This window comes from Cyphomyrmex costatus, unplaced genomic scaffold (assembly GCF_001594065.2).
Source record: "Cyphomyrmex costatus isolate MS0001 unplaced genomic scaffold, Ccosl1.0 scaffold141, whole genome shotgun sequence".
NCBI classification, from domain to species: domain Eukaryota; kingdom Metazoa; phylum Arthropoda; class Insecta; order Hymenoptera; family Formicidae; genus Cyphomyrmex; species Cyphomyrmex costatus.
Genome location: NW_017275402.1, coordinates 1181309 through 1203519, shown reverse-complemented (window position 1 = coordinate 1203519; position 22211 = coordinate 1181309). Strand labels below are relative to the sequence as shown.

The 22211-nt window shown below is 33.2% G+C and overlaps 1 protein-coding gene across 6 annotated transcripts in view; it reads right to left on the bottom strand.

Annotated features, from left to right (window-relative positions):
• The window catches only part of LOC108783099 (protein abrupt), an 89546-nt gene that overhangs the window by 36742 nt on the left and 30593 nt on the right, over positions 1 to 22211 (bottom strand). For 5 of the 6 annotated variants that reach the window (XM_018551565.1, XM_018551567.1, XM_018551568.1 and 2 more), the window contains 3 exons: positions 18278 to 18615; positions 17576 to 17803; positions 12575 to 13351 (listed from right to left, as the gene is read on the bottom strand). In XM_018551565.1, coding sequence (XP_018407067.1) covers positions 12575 to 12784 — 210 coding nt within the window. In that variant the 5' untranslated portion in view covers positions 12785 to 13351; positions 17576 to 17803; positions 18278 to 18615. Of the gene's footprint in view, positions 1 to 12574; positions 13352 to 16067; positions 16196 to 17575; positions 17804 to 18277; positions 18616 to 22211 lie in introns of all 6 variants that reach the window. The other variant, XM_018551564.1, reaches the window with a different exon arrangement.

The window sequence follows — 22211 nt, the reverse complement described above, 5'->3', positions numbered from 1 at the left end:
CTTTTTTTTTTTTTTTTTTCCTTTCCTTCCGCCACCTCTCGCCCCGCGCTCTCTCGGTGGCACTTCACGAAGGAGCGAAGAGAGCGAACGCGACGTTGCGCGGATGCGGGAGGAGGCAACGCGGAGAAATTTATTACGGCGCGCGCGGCCGCGGTGGCCGATCTTATTTTAAGATCTGCCGCGCGTACGTCTCGCCCATGGTGCTCGCTCATGTAGGCGCTCGGGTACTTATGGCGACTATCCGGTGGACGGATGGCGTTATGGTCGACAGATGTACTACGTCCGCCTAAATTCGATGTGGGGCCGGCCTCGATCGGCTGCCTGAAACCGGAGCAAAATTTGCTGCCGCCTGCGAAATAAATAATCGACCGCGCGAATAAGAAATGAGCCCTTGCTTTTGCATTAGAGTGAAAACGACAAGATGTTATTTGTATACGATACGCCGAGAAAAACAATGTTACTAAAGTATCTGAAAATTTAGATACAGATGTAGATTGGAAAATTTTGTTAAACCATCCAAATATAATTATGTCGGAAACTGAGGTATACGAGCGATCAATTTGGGCGTCCTACATAATTATTTTGACAGCTCTACGAAATTGTTTTCAGATTTATATCTAGCTAAATTTTTAAATACTTCAAACGTTCCTTCAGTGTGTATTTTAGGTGCGTTAAAATCGTAAAAACGTGAACTAAGATCCGATTTTAAGAATCGATTATACCTCGTTGGTGCATTCTTCTAATCTAACATATGTGTATATATATATGTAGGTACTCTTTTATTCCCCTGGGATATCACGTGTGTTACATTACGTGTCGAGAAAATAAACGCATATAAATATTAGAACAAATGTCTGCAGTGTTTCGACAGCGACTTAATTACGCTTTTTATGGCTTCGAAAGGAATAATTATTTTAGGAATAATTTTTATGGCTTGGAAAGGAATAATTATTTAGGCAGCAGCGCCACGTGATATTTCCACGTGGCATTCGGCGTTTAAGACGACTCTTGAAGATTAGCTTAAAATAAAACGTAGGCGATGGATTGTTGTGTAATTTACGATGGACGCGATTAGTTCATAAAGCCGTATTCATTACCACGCCATATGATAATTTGATAGAATATAACGATAGTTATTATTATTGTGCGAGCGCTATTGCCACGTTCCTCTACATAGTAATTAGCGCGCACCGATTAGTTGTATTCTAGATTTTTAGTAATTAATGATATCTGTATATATACACTTAATTAACATGCAATAAGTTAATTTCGAAATGGATAGAGATATCCGATGACTTCGGATTATTACCGGAAACGAAATCATAAAATAAATGTGACGGATATACTAAACGCGGATGATACTAATCAATTAAAAATCCGTGAGATAAAACGAAGAGTAAACAGCCATTGCACACATTTACGAATAATTTCAAAAAATTAACATTAAATTATTACACGAATTATATTTTTGGACTAAAAAATAAATGGTAAAGAATCAATAATATATAAAGAAGGAGGACAAAACGAGTTTAATTATATTTTCAAACGCGACACACTTATCATTTCGTTCTCAACCTTTCCTGTACGTTTTCGAGTCGCTATTTCCTTCGATAATATATCGATTGATAAAAATGGCAACGAATCATTTGAATTCTGTATAAAAGAGGCACATATATCTGTCGCCCAAGGCATCGTCACGTAAATCCCCACGGGGCGAGCTACTCGTAACCGTTATTGCCCGGTCAAATATAGCTCCAGCGCGCCGATACCTACACCCAACAACGAGTCTTGAAACATTTATCCAGTGCGTTCGAAATAGTCTCGTTCGTCGCGTATTATTCTTGGAATCAGTCGGGCTGGACGTTCGCTAATGTTGAGTGCTGCCTAATCAAAGCCCCATTCTTCCGCCTCCCAACGCGTCATGCTGCTGTTTACGATTACATGCGTCATGCTCAGCACGCCCACGTACGTACTCGATCAGCAGCAATCGCGCAACTAGGCTTTCGCTCGCAATCGTTGCGCTAAACATTATTGCGTTCTACGCAGGCATACCCGATGTGAGATCGAATGACTTAAGAGAGTCGCGCCTGCGCCCATTCAAGATGCAGGAGAAACACGTAGTATTAAAGGGAATTATTTCTTCTATTTTTTCTTACAGAAAGCGAGAGAGAGAAAGAGAGAGATTAATTGGCAAATCAGGAGGAACTTTCGCGTGTTCGCGATTCGCGCAATTATTTCAACGATCGCCATCTGTCGTCGTGGCAGACGGGCTGAAAAGGAAAAAAAAAGCAGTTTACTCTTTATTACGATCAATTTCCGAGCTATCGCTGGCACCACTCTCACGGCACGTTTTCCCCTCCATTAGCGGTGAATTACAGTGTTTATAAGCGCCGTACTTAACGGCGGAACGCGGCATGAACGGGAGCGAAAGAGTAGGACGTAGCACGAAGTATAAGGAGCGAGAGACAAAAGAAACTCTCTTCGATGAGTAACGTGCGGGATGACGTAGTCGTTTAAGTCTGCATTAAGCGACCCTCGCGAGAGCACGTGTAACGGTGATCATACTTTCAGCTTGAAACGTGTGCGCTCTATAGATCACCGCCAGTCATCAGATCAGAAGGGATGGGAATATATCTGGAGCAAGTATAATTAAAGCGAGACGCACAGAACCGAAAACGCTATTTGGACAAACGTGATACTGAACCGAGGTGAGACGAAACTTTCATTGCCTTTTATGCCGCAGTTGTTCTCGCCTTGGTACTTGCTCCACGTACAGCCTAATCACCAGCTGTATTTCGTAATTAAATTTATAGCTAGATACTTAGAGGTATCTCACGTTGAGGCCGAATAACGTGTCTGGAAATCGTAGGGTACAAATTTATTCGCAACTTCTTTTCAAATACTAGTAAATTGGTAAATGTATGATAAATCTACTTGAGCCTTCCGTCCGTAACTCAAGTCTTTTTTGGCACATGCGAAATTTCACTTTCAAATTTCTGCGAAATAAAAGAAAGCAAAGTCCGGTTTCTTCTCTTAAAATATCTCGTTAAAAAAAAAAATTATTTAGTAATCGATATTAAGATCAGAAACAGGATTGTTTATGTGAATAAATTATATACATAAGTATTATAGAGAAGCTATTCCGATGAAAAATTAGATAATGGAATATGAGATAATACATCAATTTATATATTTAAATAAATTTTATCTTAAAAATAAATCGCGCGTTGATTACTTTCGGACTTGCAAAAAATCAAATTGAAATAATAATAATCCTTCCAAATTAAATTCGTAGCAAAAAGTGATGGGCGCGTAATATATTTCTGACATGAAATTTATTTAAATACATATAACCTAGAACGGTAAAAAAAAAAAAAAAAAAACAGATTGCAGACGGAGGAAGTAAAAATATGATTGCAAACGGAGGGCTAAATTTCCATTTATGTAAAATAATTCCGTACAATATAAAAAGTTAACAAATTAAATAAAATAATTAAAGACATGTATTATCCTCATTATCCAACTTATCAAAATCTTCAATCTTTTCCACAAAAAAATGTAGTTAATTAAAGTTTCTCATTTGCAAAGTTTAACGGATGTCATTAACTGTATATCGATAAAATGTCGTTTCCAAAAAATGATCGAAATCTTCAGTGATATTAATGATCTGGCGCGCGCGAGGCTCTTCAACTAGAAATAGATGCTAGGCGTTAAGATTCTTGCTACACAGTCGCGCCTCGCATCACGCACAGCCGGAAACAAACGGGCTCGCGCGCACGTCTCGTATATTTCCAGTCTCGCGGACGCACATGCGTGCGTGCACACGTACGTAATGCACGCGCGTGCGGACTGGCAGGAACGACACGACGGCGGCGCGCATCGATGGTAAATTTAAATGCGACCGGTCACAGAGAGGCACGGATGAAACGGAGTGAGTACGCACGCACACGTATGTGGTGCGTCTCAGCCTGCCCCTACGGACGCCTTTAAATATAGAATATAGAGCACCTTGCCCGCCACACGACGACGATGGGATTGTGTAAGCGTGATTCTCTCTATCCTGCACTCGGCACGCGTTGTTTCTAGTAATTCCCCGCGGCGCACGCACTCTTCTCTTTGTATATCCTCCGCCTCACTCCCATTCCGCTTTCATCCCTCCTTCATTTATATTTCTTGCGACTTATTTCTAGCTACACTTACACTCCCTCTCACACCGTCATCTACTGACGTACCGTTCTCTTCCGTGCTAATGTCCTGTCGAAAAAATATCTATCCGGCGCGCACCGAAATATATGACGAATAAATAAACTTGTATTGATAATTTGATTAACGTTTATTACGTATTGTGTGAGATTTATATTGAAATATAATTAATATTCGCTAATTCAACCCAGCGTGTGGTAGATGCTCGATTCTTTCCTTCGTTTATTTCGTAACCACAGTTTTCTTTTGTATATTTCATTTTATTAGGCTTTTTATAATAATAATATACCATACGTTTATATGCTTCATTAAAATTTCAATTTTACATAATGCGACCACCGAGGGGTAAACCGTTGACCAAAATTGTGTACACCGAATGTCTACCAATGCCGACGGTAATGTTCACGTGATGCTCAAGTAATGCCCAATTTTTATGGTATGTTCACTAATGCTTTAATAATACCCATTAATGCCCTGGTAACTTCCATTAATGCCTTAGTAATGCATAACCGCTTATTATAATACACAAAATTCTCTTGAGTAATGCCCAGTACCTAATGCCCCAAATCTGTACACCGTAATGCCCTCGGTAAACTTACGGTTTACCCCTGGGCGGCCACATTATATGCAGAAAAAGATGAAAATCATAATTCATAAAGCGTCAGTCGTTCTTATTATCCCCTCCCGCCTGTGTCTACCATTAGGTACGTTCCGTTCGTTCCCAGCCAGCAGTGCATGGTTTTAACATACTTTTGTTAATTATGACTGAAAAAAACCGCCGCGGCGAGATAACGGATTTTGTCCGCCTTTATCTTGACGTTTCCAGCGCTCTTATTATTTTCACGCGCGCGCGTCGCGTGTAGGACGTCGCGTCGCGCCCGCGCCGCAACGACGCTCGCGCACGCGACGCGAACGAGCGCCGAGCATCGCGATTAATATATAGCCTCGCACATGTATACGCGCGTGTCTACTGCCCGTGAGCCATGATAATGAGCGGCTCAGTTTTTCCGATTGAACAGGAAGGAACGTTTGAAAATAATCTGAATTATACCTTAAGTAAAATGAATGAGCATTGTAACTTACATTTACTATCGAGCTGTCACCGTTCACGACGAGAGAAAAGAGGAGGAATAGCCGCGACTTTCTTTCCGGTATTAATAATACACGACGTGCCGACGAGAGAAATCATTAGTCAATGCGGAAAAGTGCACCGTCCAATGCTGTATTCTTTTTTTTTTTTTTCAAAATTATCGGCCGTCCAATGCTGTATTCTTTTTTTTTTTTTTTCAAAATTATCGCAATATCTCGTTTGAAGAATGACAACGTTTCTATCTGGGAAACTCTCGCGCTACATTATATACTTACATACATCATTTCATTGAGTGAATAAAAATCAAATTTCTGTTATATTTATAATTTGCAAGAAACAAAAATTGACAAGTAATTATAATTAGAAACTTACTGACGTCTCTGATATGTTCTTTCGATAAAATTGATCCCATATTAATCAACAGATCTGTTAGTGAAACATGTATAAGATATAATATATAAAAATCTTTTTTTATTAAGTAAATAACGATGTTATATTCGTGATTTGCAAAAAAAGAAAAATTGTCGACTGCTTGTAATCAGGAACTTACTGACATTTCTGATACGTTTTTTTGAGATAAAATTGTTTCCATATTAATTAACCAATTCGAAACGTATGAGATATAAGAAGCAAGATCTTGTTAAATGGATAACCAAATTTATATTACATTCACGATTTGCAAAAAGCAGCAAATGTCGAGGCAGAAGTTGTCAATTGCTTGTAATCAAGAACTTACTGATTTATTCTTTTGAGATAAAAATTGATTCCATATTAATCAACAGATTCGTAAGCAAACCGTATTAATGTTATTCGAAAAGTAGCTTACACATAATTAAGTTAAATCTCCGCTGCGCGAGTAGGACCCACTCATTAACTGATCCCCCGACACTCCAAGAAGCCACGAAAACTCGTTAAACTTGTTTTCATGACACTTCGATATTAATCCGCCGATCAACGTCTAACAAAACGGAGCTCGCCTTTCAGGGACTGTCATGGCGCTAGATAACTCCGTTAATGTTGCATTAATATCCACGGGCGGCGATGACCGTTCGAAGGAAATGAAATACTTTGTGTTGGCGCGCAGAAATTAACATGACTCGCCCGCGTTCCCTTCGCGGCACCGTAAATGTCACTTGATCTAGTCCATGCTTTAATCATCTGATTTGCTCTCCGCTACTTTTCACTTTACTCCCTCGGTCCGCCATGCAGGTCCCAACGTAGTTCCGATTTAATTAACAGATTAGAGCCCGCGCAATTAGTGTCGCCGACCCCCGCTGTAACGAAGTCTAACTTACTTAATGTGCACTTTTTTCAAATGCAACATAGCTATTCCTGTAAAAAAAATTGCTGCGGGCTTTTTGGCAAAAAAAAAAAAAACTCGATAATATTTATAGTGTCGTAAAAATCGAGCATCGAGTTGCGCTACTCTTCCCAAAGATTTAGTCCCGTCGACGAATTTTATTTCACCAAAATAAATCGACACCGAGCAGAGAATATCCTATTGGACACGATCGATCCTGCTGTTGCGATTTACAGGATGACGTTTACCAGCGAAACGACGTATGGCGGGAAGCATTTGTTATCGTCACGGTTCGGTTATATATATATATATATAACCGCTATTTGTATTTTGGCAAATATCATTGCGGGTCCGGTTCGATAACCGGGCGATTCGTCATGGACTTCTGGCCGATAGTCAAATGAACGAGTTTGCCGTAAATCGACGCGACGATGCATCGACGCATAAATCATCCGTCGTTCAGGTGCGCCTCTATCAGAGCTTACGGACAGTTTCGTTATCATTACGCATCGCACGTGCATTGCGCTAAATCAAATCTGGAAAATATTTTCGGAAGGATACGGTCGCGAGCGCGATCGCGAGCGAACGTGGAAGCTTTATCGGTCTCTGCGTTATTTGCCGAGCAGACTGATTTTAACGCAACACGATAATTAATACGGGAAATAAAATGAATATAATATAATAAAGTGTCCGGCGTAGCGCGGTAAATATTCCCGGAAAAATAGCCCCGGGGATAACTCCCATTCCGCTGTTACGGCACGGATAGTTTGTTATCGTAATTTTTCATTCAGAAGATTCAGCACGATTCTCTACGCCGCGGGAGAGAAAAACATCTCATATTTTTTATTTTTATCCTTAGAGTCACGACATTCCACCCAAATTTCTCATGTACATGCAAGAGCGCCTCTTTATAGCTGCTGGCGTTCATTACGCCTGTGTTCGAGGCCACATCGGCCATAAGCATTATACACGGCGCTGTTTATACTCTAACAATAAGTAGGCGACCGTCGAAACCAATACGGAATCCTACGTCATCGGCGCAAGTGGGCAAACAAAAAGCGAGTAATACGGTAGAGCATATGCTGTTAATGCCGGCATAATGGTAACTCTTGTTGTCGCTTCGTTGTGAGACAGTTGCTACCAATGATCTTTATGTCTCTCTCTCTCTCTCTCTCATTTTCTCTTTCTCTGTCCCCCTCCCTCTACCCGTCATTACAAGTTACAGCGTAGCCGGTTGGCCTTAATGTAATTGTGTTCGGAGGTTCAAGCGATATGGCATAAAATCCTGCGCCATTGCGTCGTGTGTCCACGTAGCCTAGCGTGACGTAAGCACAGCTTGGCCAACGTGTAAGCTTTATTAACTCGCCTCGAGTACTGCCCGACACTTAAAATCAATTAGTGGTACGCGTCAATTAGAAAGTCGGCCGCTTCATTCCACGTCCGAGTCATTCTTTGAACGACAACCAGTCGTCGTTTCGACGCAGAATAATTCTCGAGAATGACGAAATTTTAAAAGTGGCAATATTATTAGCATTTTAGAAGAAGCAATAATATTATTATAGTATTTTCTATTATACGGATTTCTTGGAATGCTGACTGACCGATTGTTCGATAATTCTATCTGTAGCCAATCATTATAGCCAATTATCATACATTAAATGAAACCGTCGCACGTCAGCAGATTGTCCTACTCAAACTTTGTTATCTGAAAATCCTTAGATTCACACTCCTAAAGTAAAATCGGAGACTCGTAATTTGGTTTTGGATTACTATAAGTGTTACTAGCAATAATAAAATAAAACAGTACGCTAAACTTTTTATTAAACTTCCGTTTCGTGTCAACTTAGACCGATCAAAAGAGAGTCCATATACGATCAATAGAACGTTGCCTCAAGGCGACGATGAGAACTGATCAAAAGCAAATGCATGCGAAGGAAACAGGTTCTCCGAGAGATACCACTGTTGACGACATCGCGACGATATGTCGAAGTGATCGATTGTGTCTCGCGTGAAAGGGGAGGATCTCCGTTAGCGATGACTCGAACACAATGTTATTATGCAAATCAAACCGGAAGTCTTTTGTGGACTTCATCACACAAGGAAACCGTCTTCCCTCAACTATTCTGTAGGATGGATCGCTTTGATATCGACAGAATGCATCACGACTGATTTTAGCAAAATGTCTGATGTGGGAGTAATTTTTTAAGAAATTTAAATATTTATTTATAGACATTTATAATGTAAAATTCTGCGACACAGAGAGACATGAAGTTATCAAATTATATATCACGTAATACTGTTTTATCTCAACAATTATATTTAATTGTGATAATTTCGTTATTTCCCAGCGTGATATTATTTTCATTTTTGTCCTTTTGATGTCACGGTTTGTCAAGGAAAATCTAATAATTAGCATTGCATAAATATTAATTATTGTTTCTTTCATAATTTAATACCGCATTGCAATTATTTATATATTTTTTCGAAATCCAATTCTCTCTGAGAGGATAGCAGCTTGCAATTGCTCTTGATGATTTTACGATGATTTGTAACATCCGGGAATTATGAGGCAATAACCGGTCTGATTGCTGCGTGTCTGTTCACGAATCAATTAGAGTATATAATTACTACCAGAGAGTTATTATAATTTCGCGATTGCGGTAATGCGCGAAATAAGACTAGAGTTACTTTCACCCACTTATGCGTTTTATGTCTAACAGGAATGAGGATATGAGCTACATACTTCATCCATAAGGTAAAACACAAATAGAAGGACAGAGCGATTAGAAATGCAAAATTGATCTTTTTTAATATAGGAACGATTTCGTTTCTATTATCTTTTATTTTTGCACAAAACATCACACGAAATACGTATTGCGAATTCGAGCAATACCAATTGAAACGTAAAGAAAATAATATATTGATTTTTCAAAGAATAGCTACAGTATTATTATGTTTGCAACATATGAAAAGCAGACTCGCAAAATGCATTTTGTCCTAAACTTCATTTTTTAATTAAAGTTGACATAGTGTTCAATATAGAGAGATTCATACAATATTTTAAGCTACTCTATGATGTTCTGAAAGCATTTCTACATCATCAATTTATGTGCTGGAAAAAATATTGACATTTGAAGTGCATTATGTCTCTTAATTTGAGACAAACAAAATGTATTTATTTAACATTTTCAGTAACTGTTTAGCAATTTTGTTGAACATTTCACATTTTACTAATTGGCGAATTGTTATATTTTGTAAAGAGCGCAGTTTTCTTGTGACTCTCTTTCTTTCTCGTTTCCTAAAAATTATAAATTTTGGACAAAACGCATTTTCTGCTCTTCATATATGTATACATATTTATATTTTACAATAAATTTGCATACACACAGAAGACATTTATATAGAAACTTATATTTATGTCTCTTAAATTTTCTGTTGTAGCATTGCTAGTATTAAACCTGCAGTTTTTAATGTTTTAATAGATTAATTTGTATTCACAAATGTCTGGCAATATGGTGATATAAACATAAAATTCATTATTTGTAATAATACATTATTTGTAATAATTGCTAAATGCATTAATAACACAACTATAAAATTATGTTATTAAATTTATGGTTTCCGGCAATGTATTATGATGTAATACGATGAGAAATATTACGAATGTTATTCATTGCTACGTGTTATCTTATTTTTTTCAACCAAGATATCAAGATAGACAGGAAACCGCGACTTACGAATTCTTCGCGGCGTGCGATATCTACGTCCTATCTACCCTTCCATGCCAACAAATATCTTTCTTCCATCAGATTTTCTTTTATTCTGTCTTAGCAATTTGCATCTAACCCACCTACCCAAGCATAAAACTTCTCCGACTCTCGTAAAATTATAATACCGAAAAATCGTTCCCCATGGTTTGATCGCGTAAAGTACGCGGATTTGCTAACCGGTCGTAAAAAAAAATAACGGCGGTTGGCATAGCATTATTAAAGGAACATCTTGATCTTAACTACAAATTGAAATAAAACTAAGGCATGTATAATAATCCGTGTGAATTTTGCATTATATACTTTTATCGTTCTGTAAAAAAAAAAAAAGAAAAGCTTCTTCACATAATAAATACGTTTAAATAAGGATAGATAAAACTGCAAAACGTTTTGAATATAGAAACAATATTAAAATATATGATACACTAAAAGATATTCAATATTAAGAATTATATATAATTTCTTCCTTTTTAGATAATTTTTGAGTCACATATTATTTTTAATATCAGTTTCTCATAAAGTAGCGATATATCTGTATAAATTCTCAGTTTTATTCATAAGAAATCTTATTTTAGAAAGTTAAAACGTCGAATAAAACACACACCAGCGTCACTGACTACACCCATTAACGATCTAAGATTAGCGGTCGATCTGGAGGTAGAAATTATTACTGGAGCGGCTAAAATTAATGATATACGATTCCAAATTCTACCCTGTATGACGCATTTGTACAGTTATCAATAAGTATCGTGTCACATATTTTAACTTGACATCTGTATTCAATAGATATTATTTAAAAAAAAATTATATAATAACACTATGATATAATTTGAAAGTCAAATATTAATAGATTTTAAATGGAATTGAATAAAATTATTTATAAGAAATATATCTTATAAAGAGTTACAACACATAAATTAAAATACTAACATCACTGACTATATTTATTAACAATCTAAAATCAACAGTCGATTATATATTTGATTATTACATATCTCATCTTGGAGCAATACATTCGTTCATTAAAATTGATTAAATTCGAGTTTCGTGGAACAAGTGTAGTGTAGATACTTTTGAAGAAAGATATCAGTTTTCATGAATAAAGAAGAAGCTTAAGTAGTTCACTTCACGATTATCAGTTATGATTTCGTTACACCATCGCAGCAGTGTTAGCGTTTCCACACATATTATGTCATATGCGACCCTGACTCGACTTTCCTACATTACGATCGAGTTACACATCGCTCGCACATACAGTGACCGCTAAATTACATTCCTTGACTCTGTGATTTAATAATGCATCGCTGCGAAATCCAACAAGAGTTTAACAAAATTTATGGTAAAATTAAAAAGCTAGACCTTAGCTCTAAACTAACATAATATTTTTATAATTGTTCTCTATTCTGATTGACTTCTATTTTAATCATATTTCAGTAATATTAAGGGAAAACGAAATTACATCAAGTTTTTCTTTCTTCTCATTTTTCCAATATATTTAATGAGATTTATAAACAAATGTATAGAAAAAAAATTTAGGCACATACTCTCTTTTTTTCGATTATTACACACTAAAAGATAATTGTGTTAAAACGTTTGTGAATTAGAAATATTAAATTAAAATTAACCATTAAATATACACGGAGAAAATTTTATATTAAGTTTTCATACAATTTTAAATTACAATTTACTGTCTTGTATTTTCAGGTAGACTCTCACAACAATATTTCGCGACATAACTTTTATTGTAGTAATACTAATTTTATCACATAAACGAAGTAATTTTTATTAAACCAGTGCTTTTAAGCCACATGGAAAGAGTTAATTTTTACTATGGTATGCAAACAATATTTGCTAGGTATACATATTTTTTATTATCTTTACAATACTAACTTTTATTCAACAAGGTTTGATTTTCTAATAAAAAATTTTACTATGAAAAAGTGTAAAAATTACTTTATATCATTGTTTAAAAAAAAATAGTTATAGCATTTAAACTTATAATTACACGATGGTCCGCAGCTTCTACCACATTATAGTAATTTTAAATATAAAATTTTCTCCGTGTAGATAACTTTTAATTTTGGTAAATATAGATAACTTAAAAAAAATCATTAAATAATTTAATGGTTCTATTGTTATCGACCATCTGGCGGTTGTATAGCTTCGAATTCGTAGCTTAAAGAGATGTTAAGAAAAAGATAAAAATGCACTGACCTTGAGCAAGTTTCGGAAGTATGGACTGCATGCCGAAAGAACGATCTTGTGTGCAGTAAAGCTGCAGCTGTCGCAGGCGAGTGTGACGTCGACAAAATCTTCCACATCTCTCAGCTGACGTACGGAACTCAGAATGCTTGATTGAAAGTCATTCCATCTAAGAGAGTATTGCTGCTCACCACCCGTCGATGAGGACGAAGAAGCCGCCATGGCGTCCGTCCCCTTGAGGAACACGACCCGCGGTGCTATCGTGCTCACACTCCACGTGCTGTTTGTGCTCTATCCTCGGACACCACTTCACCTTCACCAGTCTTTCAGTTTACACTCACGCTTCCTTTTTATCCGTTCTGTATACCTTGAAAGTCCTCGACTCAATCGCGCCCAAATTTTATCGCCAAGATTCAGTTACAGCAAATAACTTGGTCACAGTGTTCAACAATTGTTCGATGCTTTGAAACAGATCGTCACAGAGTCCTCTTTACTGTTTGCTTCTTTTAAAAGTTGTTGTCAGAAGTGAAAATCAACAAATGAAAGCTAAGCGCCCAATCCGAAATAAAAGTAGATATAGGGGAAACTTCGCGTACACCACGTTGAAGAATTTCATAGTACTTGAGTCATGATAGAAGTGACACCTAGCAGCGCACGGTAAAATGTTGGACTGAGATCACGAAATAATATGTTACTACATGTACTTGGCGCGAGAATGCTATTACTTATTTTGATGGTTCGCGGTTGTCGTCCTCTATTGTTTCTGACAGTATGGCAATCCCCTGTTAGCTATAAGAAAACAAATAGCGACTATGTATACGCACAATACAAAGTAAATAAATAGAACGATCGATATTCTTCTGTTTTTTGTTATTGATATTTAAGGCCGTGTTTCGATATAAGCCGATATTCGTAATCGGATTTTATATTTAAGACCGTCTTAAGTGCGGTCTCTTCAGATGTCATCAGCTAATCACAGAGCAATATTATTATCTTAAGATTTTACTTAAGACGATCTTAAAACAAAAACCAACTATAAATATTGCCCATACGATACTAAAAATTAAAAACCTATAGTTCACGTTATGCAGGGCCGCCGCAAACGGTGTGCAAGTTGTGCATCGCATAAATACATTAACAAGCGGTGTGGTCAAATTAAGTTTTAATCTTCTGCATGTTTTACTGTTTCCGTCTACAATCTGGATTTTTTGTTAAGCCCAATTTTTTTATTATTATAAACTTTAAAAAAATATGGAGACTACTGATTATATTTCTCTAAAGCGAAAATGTGAAAAGTGAAACATTTCTACATCAATTTCAATGTAGAAACTTTCATTTTTTATATTCTAGAAAAAACTAACACGATCAAATTGCGCCTTGTCTAAAAAAATTTTTTTTTAATTATTTAAAAATATATCTTATTTAAAAAATTGGGGGTTAATTAAAAATATTAAGAAAGGATGTAAAATTTTGTTTGCGCCTTATATGCTTATTATGGCGGCCCTGATGTTACGTATACTATAAATTATTAGTACTAGTAGTGTATACGACTTATGAACCATAGTACACAGAAAAATGTAGATCGATATCCATTAAAAAATCTAGTACAGTACTAGTGCACATTAAGTGCAATTAAATGTAAATTAATTCACATGTTTAGATAGTATTAATAAATAATTTAATCTTTTTAATTACATTTTCTTTACTGCTACGATAACCTCATAATCTTAAAAGGATCGAGTTATTTATTAATATTGAAGATATGTAAACCGATTTGCTCAATTTCGTCAGTGTTGTACTAGTTTTTCCGGTAGAAAACGCTGTTTGGACATAAACAGTAATCGGCCAATCATAATAAAGACTAAGTACGGTTAATGTACAATTATTATACAATTGCTTTGAGGCATTTTTTGATTGGTCAATTCGTAAAATTCTTTTTTTTGATAAATCTTTAGCTTTAATAAAGCTTTGACCATACTTTAAGACAATAAAGTAATCAGTAGCAACTTCACAAAATGTTTATTTGCTTACTATTTACATTTTTTGTGTGTCATAACCTTATATCGAAATACGGCTTAATGCTTGAGTTGAAAGTACGCCTTGATATCAAACCATCAATCGATAATTACCCGAATTATTTCAAACACATTTTTCCTTTTAAAACCGAAACATCTTATATTCTCAAATTAATATTAATACTTAATTTAATTATTTATTAAAATTTTAAGCACACATTAAAAACTTTTATTTTATTCTCATGACATATTATGCATCAGAAATATTTCCAAAACTTTTTAAGTGGATAAAATCTATTTATTTACTCTATGTATTGATTTTTTGTGAACAATTTTTACACAATTATTTAATATTTGTAATTTATAAATATATAATTGAAGAGTCTTCTTTAATTGATTTAATTGATATAATTGAACTATATATCTAGTTTTTTTACTTAAGTATAAGAAACATCTCGATAGTGATCGTTTTTTTTCTTTAGAAATACGTCAATAAGCATATAAGTACAAGATAACAATTAAGTAGATTGATTTATTATAATATACGTACTACGCATAATATGTTATACATAATATGTTATTGATAATTCATGTATATAGATTGATGAAACTTTTATGCAGTTCCCGGGAATCAAAGATTACATTTTTAATGGTTAGTGACTGACCAATTGTCCATGAAAATTTAAATATGTAATTCGTAACGAACGCATTATGTGATACATTTTTAATATCGGACTTGTTGGAGACTATTAAAATTTAAATTTTAATACGCCATTTGTAATGAACAAATTAGGTATTATCTGCCAATGTAAAACTCGCCGCTAATGGAATTGTTCAATCGACCTTAGCGTGCGCAATCGTCCGATGTAAAATATTTTTACATTTATTTCGTAAACCTTTCATTAGCAACCCCTTTACGTTGTTTATGCCGAAATCATAAAAGCCACGAAAATTTCAATAAAAATAGCAACCTGTTCGGTGTTATCATGATCATTCAATCGTAAAATTCATGATAATTAAAAACGTGTTTTAATGTATACAATTGAACTATATATCTGGTTTATTTTCTGTTTAAATATGAGAAACTTCTCAATTGTAATTGTCTTTTTTTCTTTATAAATACGTTAATAAGAATATATATACAAAATAATAATTAGTAGATTGATTTATTATAATATACGTACTATATATTTTTTTATAAAAAAAAATTAATTTAATATACTCAAGAAGATTTATTATGACTTATACATAATTAATTTGATAAAAAAAATACATGATAAAGTTGATATTATATCATAAAATTCCATCAATAGAATATTAAATAATTTACAATACGAATCTATATACATTTATATCATATAATTAAAAAAATTAACAATTTCGTGCAAAAAAAAATATGTTTAGAGATATTATATAAAAATAAATTAACCCTATAGAACGCTATCGATACGTATTATACATACACGAGGTCATTGAGCGCTAAGTTATACCTTTAGTATAGTCATTAGGAGGATTCCAATCTGCCATGCCAAAAGATAGGACAATCGAAGACAAGCTTTCAAAAATTCTGTCCATTACATAACAGTTTGTTATAATACTAACTCTCTAGTGGTCAGTTCTACAACAGAAAGCATGATAAGTGATTTTAATTAAGCAGATTTGTATTATTATACATTTTATTTATTAGGTGTATGAACATAAGGATTTTCCTATCAAGTGGCGCTGCTACACTTACGTTCTTACGCGTGGTGATTTGACATATATAGTATTTTGTTTGGCTATTCCTACAAAACCATACGTGTGGAAAATTGTGAGAGTATAAATATCATAGTCTTTTTCTACTTTGAAAATGTCGAATTTCGTATAAAAAGAAAGAGAGGTTTTGATTCGTTACTTCATTTTGAAGAAAACTGCTGATCAAACTTATCAAATACTTGTAGAAGCTTACGACGAACATGCACCATCTCAACGTTGGTTCAATCGATACAAAACTGGTGATTTTAATATGGAAGACAAGACTACGGGAAAACCACCGAAAAAATTTGAAGATGCAGTGTTGCAAGCATTGTTGGACGAAGACTCCACTCAAACTCAATTGGCGGAAGTATTAAATGTGACTCAAAAAAGTGTTAGCGAGCGTTTGCAAGATTAACATGTATTTTTCCTTAAAAAAAATCCGCATTTCATAGATATACACCTTAAGTTATAGGAAGATATGCATAATTCGACTACATACTCTGTATTATTTTCAAATTGAATTTGGTAATGTGCTTATTCTTTCTTCCATATTAAGTTAATAATTAGGTTATTTGTGTATGTTTATAAAGAAATAGATTATCAATATTTTGTAGATTACAAATATTAAAAGTATAAAATATTTGTAAGTTATAAAAATTGTATGATACATTAATTAAGAGTAGTCTATTGGACATAAAATTTACGTATCGATAGCAATACTGTATCTATACTATCACTCAATAGTGATAGCATTATAGGGTTAATAAGCATAATTGATTATGCTTGAAGATTACAAAATCAATAATTGAATATGAAAGGCTACAAATGCAAGGTAAAAATGCTGTTTTAATTATGCAATAAATTAATTTAAAATTTAATCCGTTTTTCGTACTTTATATAATTTTCAATCGATATAATATAGTGTTCTAAATTAAAAAATCTTTTATTTTAAGAGATTTATTTAAGGAATAATTAATATAAAAAATTTACATTTCCGTCAGAGAACATTAAATAATATTAAAGATCATTCTTATTTCTTTATATTAAATTTAAAATTTCCAAAATTAATATTTTAAATCCGAATACACACTTAAAGTGTTGTAATTTATAGTTAATATCATATGTCGTATACAGAAATATATATACTTGCTTTTCGATAATATCTATAAATATTAAAATCAATTATTGATTTAAAAAAAAATAACGAAAATATTATTTTTCTTTAAATCAATACTATATAAATTATTGAGATAAATAATACCTTAGAAATGTCCGGCGTTGAACTTGTTGGATGCTTCTTTATTTAATTTAACAGTGCCAAATAGTATCAGATGTTAAAGTGTAGTATCTGCTTAATAGTTCCCCGAAATCGAAGTATTTGGCTACTTTCCTTTATTTTGATTATTCAACTTTGCTTGTGTTATATTGATAATCAGATGTTTCTCGAGGAACTATTTGCATTATGTCATTCCAACTTCTGATTCGTAAACTGTTAACAAAATATAACAATGTTTTGTTTATTTGATAACATCTAGTCTCTGAAAGAAATGATAGATAAGCCAGGTTTTTCATTCTCTGGTTAATTTGTGGTTAAACTTAACCTAATGTTTCATATAATGATATCATAGATAAAGCCCATTTTGGATTTCATTATAAATGAAGCCCGTTGGATAAAACATCAGGTTAAGCCTAATTACAAATATTACAAATTAACCAGATAATGAAAAACAAGGCCCATCTCTATAGAAATTAAGCCATGCGTTCAAATATTAATTTATTCATCACATAATAGTCTCATAATACTGATATACTTTATTAATAGTACATCTCTTAGAACGTTCAGATTTTTTCTTTTTGTGCAATTTCTCTTTTTTTTTATTTTACCTTTAATATTATTGTTCAGTATAATAATTATCATTTATATTATAATATATTCTTTTATACTATGTGCTAGTATATTTACCTTGTGACAGAAATAAATCTTCTCTTTTTCTCTCGCTCCTTCTTAATGTTTAATTGTTCCTCGGAGATGTTAGTATATATCACTTTTTCGCGCATACCGAAACACTTGCACCTTCTGCCCTTCTGCGTCGCGGTCGACGCGTCAGTCCGACATCCAGTGTCGGAAAATGAGCCTACAAAGGTTCTCCTTCGTACTTTTATCCTTATTATTAATGACAAAGACACTTTGTCTTATCCTGATGTTCTTGCTTACCATTCCTCTTTCGGTTTTTATTTACTTTTTACTCTTTTTTTGTTTTGTTTATTTTTTTCTGTTTTTAGGTTGCACACTTTTCTTTCCTGCAATAGATACATAATTAACATAAATTAGATGATTCAGATTCGATCTCAACAAGTCTGCGTGTGTATACGCGCGCGCATATATGTGTGTGTATACATATGCGTGAGATGCAAGAAATACGTTAATGATTCTTAAATAACTGAATTGTAAATTTATAGATATGTAGTTGAGCATTAATTTGGATGTGATAACGATTATTCCATTAATACACTAATAAAAAATTATTGCTTTTTATTATTAAATACTGCCAACGAAATGAGTAAAGAGTTCGATACATAAAATAATCTGATTTATTTATGTTTGTATGAAAGGAAAGAATAATGCCGCGAGATTAACAATAAAATTAAAAATAAAAGACTAATTCTCATTTGTTTTTTTTATTCTTGTGTTTAAAGACTATTAATAAAATGTTACTTAAAAATCTACAATTGAGAAAAGATGATAATCGAAGGAAAAGTCTGTGCATCTTAATGTTTGATATTAATTTTTTAATTATAATATATTTCAGTTTCACATAACAGTCTCATATAATTATTTACAAATATTTCGTAAATATTTTATAAATATTATGTGCTGTCTGGAATAATTAAATCACTTTCTACCATCGCTATAAGACAATTATAAATTAAAGTTTAAAAACAAATAATTAAAGAATAGCATATGCAATACCTACTTCTTTGATTATAACAAATAGATATACCATATCAACCGGCGTATTCACAAAAATGTTTTGTAACGGAATCTTTTGAACATTATTCGCTTTACGACTGTTTTATTCGCATGCTGGTCTTTTACCGATTAAAATATCCACTTAATGTTCGGTTGGACGCACACACGTTATGCGTCCTTCTTGGTAATATATGTATAGTTGGTAACGGTACAACTATGAAAGGTTTATAGGCTTGTAATTAATAAAATGAACAATTTAAAAAATTTCGTCAAAATTTTTGTTTCGTCGAAGACTAGTGGAATATTTATGTTAGTGTGATGTTTTGTATATTTATCGCATATTTATTATAATTTGCTGAATACTAAGAAACTTTAGCTCGTAGTTCGGTTTACATACTTTTTTTTATATAATTTGATTTTTACGCAATTATTTATAAGAAATATTTTGAAATTTATAAATTTCTAAAATTTTCCAATCTTTTTATGTTAAACATTGATTAAAGTTTAGCGTAACATTCATTTTAAATATAACATCTCAGTAAAAAAATTATATTATTGACATTATAAGTACATACATTCAGCACGCATTAAGGAAGAAAAGGATTATTTCTAATGAAGTCGTTTTAAGTGCGTGTCTTCGGTATTGTAATTACCGATGATTTTACGATGAGAAGCTGTTCACTTGCGTCATATACGGAAGAGTCATCGTAGAATTATTTTTCATTTACTAACAACTAATTGTAAATCATTCAACTTTTACGATCGGTTGTAAATATTTCTTTCCATCGTACATCGATTACTATAAATATAATACAAGCGCAATATTCATCATGTTTGCTCTCTCGATCCTTTCGACGTTTCTCATTGTTAGTTCACTTGCGTGTTACTAATAGAAGACGTAGATTCAAATCTAACTTCTGCATGCTTTAAACATACGTATTTACATGCGTACGTTACATCTGATAGTAATTTTTTACTAATAATTCATTAAACAGATAAAATCTCTGGATCAACATGCCAATGCCATAAAATATCTTTTGCAATCGTTAAATAAATATTTATTAAATGTAAAATATTTTACGAGCAATGAAGTATATGTATGCGGGCTACAAAAATTGTAATTCACGAAAGTTTAAGCAGATTACAATAAGCACATAATAAGAACAACACAATATGCAAAAGAATAATAACAATAATAATTTGATATTTTTTATTTAATCTGTGTATATAATTTGCACGTGTGTACATAAATTTTATGTATTGAATAAATAAATATGAAATTAAAAATAAATAATTCAATACGAGGACTTTTTTTTATCAATAACAATATACACAATAAAAAGGACTTATAAGAGTCAATTCTTCTTGATAATAAAAATGTTATAACGATTGATATTAAAGACTGAAGGAGATATAATTAGATATATAATTTATGTGAAATACAAAATTACAAAGTTACATATTTCGGCTATCCGATTGAGTCTTTTTTAGACAATTGGTTTGGATTCGCAGTAATGCATGCGAGTTGTCGAAGTGCAAAGTAAATGGATTGTAATTATGTTGTATGTGGTCTGGTAAGTGTCTCATGAAGAACTGCTTGCAAATGGAAGATTGGAAGATCGAATGTAGAAAATTTCTCGTTCCAGTAGAGAATAAATTGTCATGTAGTAAAAAAAATTTTTATTATTCAGCAAGCAATATTTATTCTAATAAAAACCAACGAGCTCATGTTGTGTAACACAAATGTAAAATTTTCGTTCAAATTAGTTATAATTTAAAATACACTTAAAACCGTTTGGTCAAACTTTTATGTCAAGAAATAATATATATGTAACTGTTTCGGCAGATCGACAATGACTGAGAGAAATTGGCAAATTATTTGGCACTGCATAGTCAAATAGTGTTTATTATCGATATATAAGCTTTGTAAAGATCTTCAGTGTCATATAAATAAATATGATAACAATAGATAATAATTTAATTTCAAGATACTATTCTAAAAATAGAATAGGGGCTATTCCGTCAGTTTCAACTTTAAATATGAAAATTTACAATAGCGAACAATATTTGCAGCAACGCGACGTGCTTATAAATTACATTACACAATCATGATTACTTTTTGAGATCAGAAATACAATCTTTAAATAATCAACATGTGCTATTCAGAAACCTAAATATTATCGCGAGAAATGGACGAAAAAGAAAGAAATTCCCGCTCTACCCTATTATTCTCATTGTTATTATCAGGGTTGGTAAGTAATGCGTTATTTATACCGTTGTTACCGTTACAAGTTACTTTTTTCGGTAACAAATAGATAACGACGTTACATTTTCTTCGGAGTAATGTTCATGGTAACGCAGCTACATTTTTAGGATAATGGTAACTATTTCACTAGTTACTTTTATTTCTTTATTTCACTAGTTACTTTATTTCTGGCTACGTAAAAGTTTTAGTCGTAACTAAAGCTATAGAAAACAGAGATGCGACGTTAAAGGAATAGATCTGATTGGTTCTTTTAATCAAGAAATCACGACGCCTATTTTCACATTATATTCACAGTTCACACGTATAGGCTGCGTTTCGTTTCACGCATTATGCACATGATGTATCATTTTATCTTTCTTTAATATTCGGTGAACAACAACGATAAAATAATGTATTATACGCACTGTGCGTGAAACGGAACGCACCTAGTGATGAGACCCGTAGTGATATGAGACCAGCGAGATCACGTGGAATTCTACCCTAATAAATATGAATATATATACTCATATATATATATATATATATATACATTTTTTTAGTTCTATTCCTCTATTAAAAAATAGAATTTTGATATCTTTTTTACATTTATCAAAAAAATCTGCACATAATATTCTATTGTCAAGAAACAGAGTAACGAAAAAGTAATGATTCGTTATATTT